The sequence below is a fragment of the Camelina sativa genome, chromosome 2 (genome assembly GCF_000633955.1).
Source record: "Camelina sativa cultivar DH55 chromosome 2, Cs, whole genome shotgun sequence".
In the NCBI taxonomy this organism is placed as follows: Eukaryota; Viridiplantae; Streptophyta; class Magnoliopsida; order Brassicales; family Brassicaceae; genus Camelina; species Camelina sativa.
In genome coordinates, this window is record NC_025686.1 from 9,621,912 (window position 1) to 9,631,112 (window position 9,201).

General features: G+C 37.0%; 2 protein-coding genes across 2 annotated transcripts; both read left to right on the top strand.

Annotated features, from left to right (window-relative positions):
- LOC104720916 (transmembrane protein 120 homolog) lies at positions 377–3,349 on the top strand. The gene is made up of 10 exons (XM_010438814.2): positions 377–770; positions 850–928; positions 1,008–1,102; positions 1,198–1,302; positions 1,384–1,463; positions 2,246–2,336; positions 2,420–2,527; positions 2,623–2,709; positions 2,865–2,933; positions 3,025–3,349. Exons 1-10 carry the CDS (start codon positions 570–572, stop codon positions 3,154–3,156), a joined length of 1,047 nt encoding a protein of 348 aa, XP_010437116.1. The 5' UTR covers positions 377–569; the 3' UTR covers positions 3,157–3,349.
- LOC104720926 (FBD-associated F-box protein At4g10400-like) lies at positions 7,538–8,967 on the top strand. Its single transcript, XM_010438825.2, is given in 3 exon segments — positions 7,538–7,716; positions 8,056–8,630; positions 8,633–8,967. Coding segments are annotated over 2 exon segments (762 nt in total). The 5' UTR covers positions 7,538–7,716; positions 8,056–8,088; the 3' UTR covers positions 8,853–8,967.

The following is a 9,201-nucleotide window of genomic DNA, read 5'->3' on the forward strand; positions in this document are numbered from 1 at the left end:
TTTTTTTTTTTTTTTTTTTTGTTATTGTAGCTGTGTTTACTTATAACAAAAATAAATCTGATTATTCACTTTGTATAAACTGAATTAAAAACAAATCGATTACTAAACTGGTACAAATTCACATTATGAATGTTACTAAGATTGAAAAAATACGTTTACAAGTATTACCTCGCACGTATATAATATATTGCATACGTTACAGTAAATTTAGTTTTTGAAATCAATTCCGCACGTAGGTGCAGGTCCAAATCTAGTAAAGAGTAAAAGACAAACTAATGTATTACTTATTTGCTTGATTTATTATCAAAAACAAAAACAAAAGAAAAGATAAAAGAAGAAAAAAGGTGTGGGTGTGAACAAGCGTGTGACACTGTGATTTATGCTATTTTCGTTAATCACACTCAATACACTTTACCCCAACAAATTAAAAAAGAACAGATTCAAACATAATTATTCTTCTTTTCGCCTTCTCCAGAACAAACCAAATTCAATCAAATCCTCTTTTTCTTCTTTCATCTCCACACAAAATCCAAAATCCCTATGATAATCGTGTAATCCGATCTCATCAAATGGAAGAAGTTGAAGAAGAAGTTAAAAAAATCATAGATGAGGTCAAAGAGCTTCATGATTCATCCGCTTCTTTCATCTCACGTTCCTCTCAACAAGAGCTTTCTCTCCGTCAGCAAGCCTCCGCCGTCGATTCCTCCATCCGTCGTCTCCGCTCTTCTCTCCTCTCCAACAAAAACCTCGACCCTAAACTCGTCGACAAGGCATCCTTAAAAAATCTCATACCTCTCCCTTTTGATTTTGATTTCTCGATTATTGAAATTGATCTTTGTAATTGTGTAGCTTGAAGAGGATCTGCATCGTGCTCGATGCATGCTTGTTGATGGAGAGTCATCTTCGTTTCTCCCATCCAAACCTCAAGGTTTGTTATTGTTATCTCTCTCTCTCTGTATCTCGGATTCGATTTTGGTTTCGATTCTCACGAAATTGAGTGAAAACAGGACGGTTTGTGAGAATGTTTTTGGGACCTGTGAATGTTAGAGCTTTGCGTAAAGATGTTCAGCTTAAAGTTAAAGAAGAATACAATAGCTACAGAGTTAGTCTCTTTTTAATCTTTTGTGCTTGCATGTGTCCTTCAATGTCACATTTGTTTTGTGCTTACTACTAATTATGTGTGGTATATGGGAACAGGACAAGACTGCTCTTCTTTTTCTTTTTTTCCCTGCAGCACTTTTAATCCTTAGATCTTATTATTGGGGTGGTTGTTTGCCTGCGTTTCCTGTCCAACTCTACGAGGTAAACTTTAAAGAGTTTGGTTGAACATTGTTATGTGTGTTGTGGATTTAGAGTGGATATTTTTATTCTTTTTTTTAACAGGCGTGGCTGCTGTTTCTATATGCTGGGTTGGCTATGCGAGAGAACATATTAAGAGTCAATGGGAGTGATATTCGTCCATGGTACTCTTATATTTTTCCCTCATCATATCTTGAGTTTGTCTTTGCTCTTGCTGCCAACTTTTTTGTATTTGGAGTGTTCTTTGTGTCATAAGTTGTTTAGTTACCGGCGAACATAAATTTTGATTTCGGAGACTGTAATGTAATGTGTCATCTCAGAGTGATGTCTTATGCTATATGTTTAACGTAGGTCCTATGTGGTGCTCAACCAAGCACATGTGTAGTTTGATAAAAGTCATAGGAATTAACTAAGTCTAGAAAATAGTATGTTTCTAAAAGTATTGTGTTGCTCCTGACTTTTTAATATTCACCAAGCACATGCGTATGCTGCTGATTTATGTTAGTATTCTATTGTTTATTGATTTCTCCAATATAGATATTTTTTTGGTGTGTTTCGTTCTTTGAATGTTGTAAAATATTTTGTTTAATGTCACTCAAGATGGCTACCATGATCATCGAACATGTGCCTCATCATGTGGCATGAATGATGGGAAAACATGCGGATTTCTCCTCTAAAGGGTTTCTTCCATTTGGTATAGAAGCATTGACATGTGTAGAGGAAGTAGTAGCTTATATGGTTTTGTCAAGTAAAATTTAGATCTCTCTATATATTTCATGATTAAAGATAGAGAACTTTAGCTTCCATGAAGTCCTCAATGGGTGAGGGTTTAGTATTTGCTATTATCCAGTGGATGTCTATATATGTATTCATGTAGTGGTGTTTTGTTAGGCTTATCTCATGAGTTGAGAGTGAATTAAACTCTGAACTTGATTTGGGTTTGCAGGTGGCTATATCATCACTATTGTGCCATGCTTATGGCCCTTGTCAGCCTCACATGGGAAATCAAAGGTCAACCAAACTGTGTCCAGAAACAAGTAATGCTTAGAGTGTCTTTTTTTTGTGTGCAGACTAAAAGTTCACAAAAGTAAATGTCATGATTGAGTTCAATCCTTCCCAGAGAGGAGTCCATCTCTTCCTTCAATGGGCTATGATGCAAGGTGTCGCCATGCTTCTGCAAAACAGATACCAACGCCAAAGACTATACACTCGCATTGCATTAGGAAAGGTGCCTCATTATGTTCACTTTTTTTTTCTACAGTCCAAAATTTTATCCGCTTTTGTAAAATAGCTCTAAAGTGTGCCCTTGTGGTTAATATTCAGGCTAAGAGAATGGATGTCGTATGGGGAGAAACAGCTGGCGTTGATGGACAACTATGGCTGTTATGTCCTATACTTTTCCTTTTACAGGTGAGCTTTTCTTTCTGTAAATGAATTAATCAAGTTTATGCTAAAACATTTTAAAGCATTTCATTTGCTCTACCATGCACCTCGCTAGAGTGGTTTACTGGTTCTTTTAATTTATTGGGCTTAACAATGTTTGTAACTTTTGCTATAAAACTCAGGTGTTTGAAGCATACGTTGGACTGCAGTTGCTAAGAAAAACAGTAACTGGAGTTGTTACTGAATGGCAGGTATAATTTTCACTCTTATGAGCCTACAAATCCTAATAGGAAGTAAAAGTCACAGAAGTGTTAAGAACGTTGTCAATGTTGTCATTTTCAGGTGATGGTGTGTGGCATTCTTCTGGTAGTGATGGCAGTTGGGAACTTCATAAACACAGTAGAGACACTGATGGCAAAGTCAAGGGTTAAGGCAAAGATGAAGAGAAGTAAAAGCAAAGCAGAGCTTAATTAGAACTTCAAAGGTCTCATCTGTTAAAATCAGTCTTTTCTCTTTTTTGCAATTCATATTTGTTATTTTTTTTTTTTTTATTAGGCCACAAAAGTCACATCTTGCGATTCTGAATACTAAAGAACATCCTTTTTTCTGTGTATATGGAAGTGGCAGTTGATATTTTGATAATTTGTGTTGTATTTCTACAATTTCCTATTGACAATTTGTAGGAACCCAAGTGTCAGCAGATCTTGAAGATGTTAAATTAAGATAAGATGGATCCTAAGAAAAAGAAGAAGGCCCAAGCCCAGGCCCAATTGGGCATCATACAATTCCATAAACCCAGTTAAGTGTAGTGACAACGAGGCTCTCTGAGGCCGGCGGAATTATTGGTGTGTTTTTAGCCTAATTTTATTAATAAAAAAAAAAATAGTGGGCTTAGATCAAAAATTTTGATCTTGAGATAGAACTGATCTAAAGCCCAGTTCTCCTTTGTTTCCTCTATTCTGAATGGTTTACATTTAAAATATACTAAATGACCTTTACTTCTGATTTGACTGAAGTAGGTAATGGTTATTTACAATTAAAACTCTCTAACAACACCAAACTTTTGATTTAATGATGGCAATCTCTCATATCTATTACTTCTCTTCTATCATCCATCTTGTTTGCTTCTTAAGTTCTCTATATTACATCCGACTCTTCTATCAATCTCTCAATCTTTTACTTCTCTTCTATCATCCATCTTGTTGGCTTCTTTCTTCCAATCTCTAACAACCTTTGAATAATATATCTTCCTTGTTTAATTCTGATTGCTATGGAATCAACAATACTCTTAACAGTCAGTCTCAACCCTACTTTAGCCTTCTTAACTTCCCATATGACAGCTTTGCTCCCAATGTAAACATTGGTTCCTCTCAAATCCCTGCTTTTAGTTCACAACCAAGTTCACAGCCGAGTCAAGCTCCTAGTCAATCAGAAGAGAAAGCATAACAGCGTAGGAAGAGAAGGCTATGGTCCACCCAAGATGACTTAGTCCTAATAAGCGGCTGGTTAAACACATCGAAGGATGCAGTAGTTGGGAATGGGCAAAAGGCAGGGTCCTTTTGGATCCGTATAGGAGACTATTACGAAACAAGTAGTCATGTCCGTGGTGGTGCTGAGCCTAGGCGCCCTGACCATTGTAGACAAAGATGGCAAAAAATCAGTAAGGAAGTGAGCAGGTTATGTGGAGCTTTTGCAGAGACAGAGGGTGAGAAAGCTAGTGGCATGAACGATGTAGATGTTTTACAAAATGCTCACCAAATCTACACTAAACTGTACAAGAAGAAGTTTGGTTTGGAGTATGCTTGGAATGTGCTACGCTATGAATAGAAATGGACAAACCTGGAGGCTATGAACCCCACTCCAAAGACAACCAGCTCTAACAAAAGAAAAGCTGATGATGCTGCACCATCTACGGGTTCTGTCGTTGGTTAGCACGAGAGCAGACCCGCAGGCATAAAGGCAATGAAAATAGCAAGGAACAAAGGTAAAGAGAAGGTTGCACTATCTGCAGAGTTTAGTCACATGTGGGAGATAAAACATAAGGATTTGGAGGGCATGAAAGAACTCCAAAAGATGTCCATTCTTGAGACTCTCATTGCCAAGAAAGAAACTCTAGACGAAGATGAAAAAGCTCTAAAGAAGAAGCTAATGGCTGAACTGTTTTAACTATGTTTTTTTATGTTTTTAAGCGAATGTTTGTTGTCTATGTTTTACTATGTATGGTCTCTATGTTTGTTGTTTATGTTTAGAATGAATCTCGGATGTTTGAGAGTATGTTTCACTATGTATGGTCTCTATATTTTTAATGAATCCCATCTTGTTTGTTGTTTATGTTTATCATGAATCTCGGATGTTTGAGAGTATGTTTCACTATGTATGGTCTCTATGTTTTTAATGAATCCCATCTTGTTTGTTGTTTATGTTTATCATGAATATGGTCTATATGCTCTATGCTTAGATATGTGTTTCGGTTTCAGGTTGAAGAAGTCATGGACCGTGAATACGACTATGGTATAAACAGCCCATTAGACTATAGTTCCGATTCTGAAGAGGAGGCTGAGACCTGTTACTATCCTCCGCAACCAGCTCCTGCGATTGGATTCACAAGTCTGTCGAGCCGTGAAGCTCAACCACTACCTGCTAATGAGACACAACTGAACCAGCTCAACGACCAAGTGATCCAGCTCAACGACCAAGTGATCCAGCTCAAGGACCAAGTGATCCAGCTCAAGGATCAAGTGATCCAGCTCAAGGACCGAGTGATCCAGCTGACGGACCAAGTGATCCATCTCAAGTAAATTTGTTTCGGTGTCAGTTGTTGTTGTTTGCTTTCGTATGGTGAACCTGTGATGTTTGGTTGTTGTTGTTTGTTTCCGAATGGTGTACCCGTGATGTTTTGTTTGGATTTTTGTTTAGGCTACATTGATAGCCTTGTTTACAATCTTTGGTATGTATGTACCCGTGATGGTGAACCCGTGATGTTTGCTATGTACTCGTGATGGTGAACCCATGATGTTTATAATCTTTGCCTTATTTGGATTTTAGTTTGATCACTCTATATATATGAGAAGAGCACAAGGTTTTTTTTCATCAAAAACAAACATTTGCTTCTCTCATCAAAACACAAACATTTCCTTCTCTCACCAAAATCAAATATTTCCTTCTTTCATCAAAAACTAACATTTCCTTCTCAGCCAAAACAAATATTTCTTTCTCTTCTTCATTGCTATGATATCTTCTTCCAACAATTTTCACTACCATTATGATCCAAATAATGATAGTATTAACCAATTATTTCAAGAGCAATTTAATAATCAATTTGAAGCTGCTGAAGAGGAAATTCCGGCCGAAAAGAATACACGTATATATATCGATAGACAACGGGAAGATGGGCACGAACGTTTGTGGAACGATTATTTTAGTGATAATCTGCCTTACACGGAGAGGCAATTTCGCCGACGGTTTCGAATGAACAAGCCATTGTTCTTGCGTATTGTGAATCGTCTCAGTGAAGAAGTTCCATATTTTAAACCAAAAAAGGATGTAACCTTCCGGAATAGTTTCTCATGGCTACAACAATGTACTGCAGCAATTCGACTATTAGCATATGGGATTGGGGCAGACTCGGTTAACAAATATTTACGTCTCTCTGAATCGACTTCTCGTAAATGTTTGGAACATTTCGTCGTCGGAATAGTTGACTTGTTTGGCACTGAATACCTACGCCGACCTACACAAGCGGATCTTCAAAGACTACTCTTTTACGGAGAACAGCGGGGTTTGCCCGGGATGGTTGGAAGCATCGACTGTATGCATTGGAAGTGGAAAAATTGCCCAACCGCTTGGAAAGGAATATATTCACGAGGCACCGGTAGACCAACAATTGTTTTGGAGGCGGTAGCTTCACAAGATCTCTGGATATGGCACGCATTTTTTTGGAGCTCTAGGTACTTGTAACAATTTAAATGTTCTTGATCAATCACTAGTATTTAATGACATTATTTATGGTCGAGCTCCCGAAGTTACGTACTATGTCAACGGAAATGAGTATAATTTGGCTTACAATCTGACGGATGGTATTTACCCGGAATGGGCGACATTTGTTAAATCTATTCCACAAACACAACACCCGAAACATCGTTTGTTTGCAGAATGACAAGAAGGTGCACAAAAAAATGTTGAGCGTGCATTTGGAGTCCTGCAATCTAGGTTTACTATGATTAAAAATCCATCTCTTTTATGGTTAAAGGGTAAGATTGCATATATTATGAGAGCATGTCTCATACTCTATAATATGATTGTCGAAGATGAACGAGATTCATACACACTCTATGACGAACAAGAATTCCAACAAGAAGATGGAACCGGAATTACTCCGGATCTTTCGTTTTCAGTAAATATATCTTCAAATCTTGAGGGTTTAGGTGATAGTCATACAATAATTCGTTATAGACAAGCACATCAGAAATTAGAAGATTTGATAGAGCATATATGAAATAAATTTGGACATTAAACTATGTATTCATTAAATAAGATGTTTATCTGCTTTAATTAATTAAGTAATATGTTTATTTTTTTTTTACATTTTATTTACAATAATTTTTTGTTTCATAAATTTTGGTATTGTATTTTGAATTTTAGTAAAAGTTTATAAATTTGCAATTTAAATATTATTTTAAAAATTTTTATAATTGTAAAATCTTTAAAAATATTATCTTATTAAATCTTATGATCTATTCTCTCAATAACTAACTTTTTAACAAAAATCCTAACTACTGATCTTACATTATTTTGACTATATATCTTTATTATAAGAACACCAAAATTAGTTCCCCATTATTAATGATGCCCTGATAGTGCTTATTTCTTCTCCCTTTCTGTCGTCGATTCAAGTTCTTATTCAGAATTGTAGAGTTTCCAGAAATGCTTCCGCAGTTCTTCAGGCGCTTCTGATTCCGGTTCGGTTCCGGATTGGGTCTCCACTGAATTTCACTGGAACAAGACTCATCTCCTAACACTCCAGAGCTTTCTAGGGTTTGTCTCCTCTTCCTCTTTGTGACTGTGTTTTTATTTGTTAGGTGTATATTGACACATGTCTTTTGAGTCTTTACCTTCTGATTCCGGTTCCGGGTAAAAAAAAAGAGTCGAGGCTCCACTGGAAAAGACTTCACCACCTAAACAATCCAGAGCTTTCTAGGGATTTTCTCCTCTTCCTCTTTGTGACTGTGTGGTGTACTTTCAGACAAATCTTTTGAGTGTTTATGGTGTTTCTTTCTAGGGGTTTTCTTCCATTCTTCTGTGTGGCTGTATTTTCACTTGTTTGGTTCGCTTAAGAAAAACCCTTCTAAGTCTGTATTGTGTTTTCTGTTTCAGGGTCGGTGACAGCTTCTTTATTTTAGTGAAGATATGGACAGAATCAGTGGGTTACCTGATGATGTGCTGGTTAAGATATTGTCGTTTGTTCCAACTAAAGTTGCTGTATCAACTAGCAGTTTGTCGAAACGATGGGAGTTTCTTTGGATGTGGTTGACAAAACTTGAGTTTGGTGATATACTTTATTCAGAGTCTGAATTCAAGAGTTTACAGTGTTTTCTCAATAGGAATCTGCCATTACATAGAGCTCCGGTTATAGAAAGATTCTGTCTTGATTTAGGTCTTTCAGATTTGATACCTGAAGATATCAGAATGTGGGCTGTAGTAGCAGTTTCTCGCCACATACGTGAGTTCAAGATGTTGGTTTGTTGTCATCCGTATAAGCGAAGCATATTGCCTAGTAGTTTGTATACCTCCAAGTCGCTTGTGATCTTGGTTCTCGTTGGCGGGATTCTCTTGGATGTTCCTCGAATGGTTTGTCTTCCCTCTCTGAAAACTTTGAAACTTATAAGTTCGAGATATTCAAAAGAAGGATCTCTCCAGAGGCTTCTATCTAATTGCCCTGTTCTTGAACGTCTCCTAAATGCTTGTTGTCGAGTCTACAAAATTTCACCTGGTCAGGATACTTAGGAAGACCACAGGACAGAGATATTGCGGTTTACATCTTGAAAAACGCTTGTCGCTTAAGGACTGCAGAATTTGTGGCTGATACACATTTGGTTCCAAAACTCGAGATGATAACGGAGTTGACACGTTCTTCCCGAGCTTCATCAACATGCGAACTCCTCTTTCGTTGAGGATTTGAGTTTTAAGATGTTTCATTTATATAGTAGGATTCTAATTTCCATTCTAAACCTGTCTGTTGTCCAACAAAGATCTTAAGTTCCATCTAAGTTATGTACTTCTAAGATTGTTAGGTCATGCTCAAAATGGATCATAGGTTCTATATTCACCAAGCATATGTGTTGCTCGTAAGGCCGTTCATGTTTTTGGGTGTCCTCATCTCTCTCTATGTTGCTGATTCATCTCATTATTCGGTTGGTTACTTATTTCTCTATTTCGGAGTGTTTGTTCTTTGCACTTAGCAAATGAGGACTATCTTTCTATTGATGGATTTTGATCATTTACGAAATGACTAATAACTTC

Excerpts from the sequence above, each read along its gene's own strand:
- LOC104720916 (XM_010438814.2), top strand. The coding sequence starts at position 570 with ATGGAAGAAGTTGAAGAAGAAGTTAAAAAAATCATAGATGAGGTCAAA. Across the intron at positions 1,464-2,245 it reads GGGAGTGATATTCGTCCATG|GTGGCTATATCATCACTATT; the intron begins GTACTCTTATAT and ends TTGGGTTTGCAG. Across the intron at positions 2,528-2,622 it reads CTCGCATTGCATTAGGAAAG|GCTAAGAGAATGGATGTCGT; the intron begins GTGCCTCATTAT and ends GTTAATATTCAG.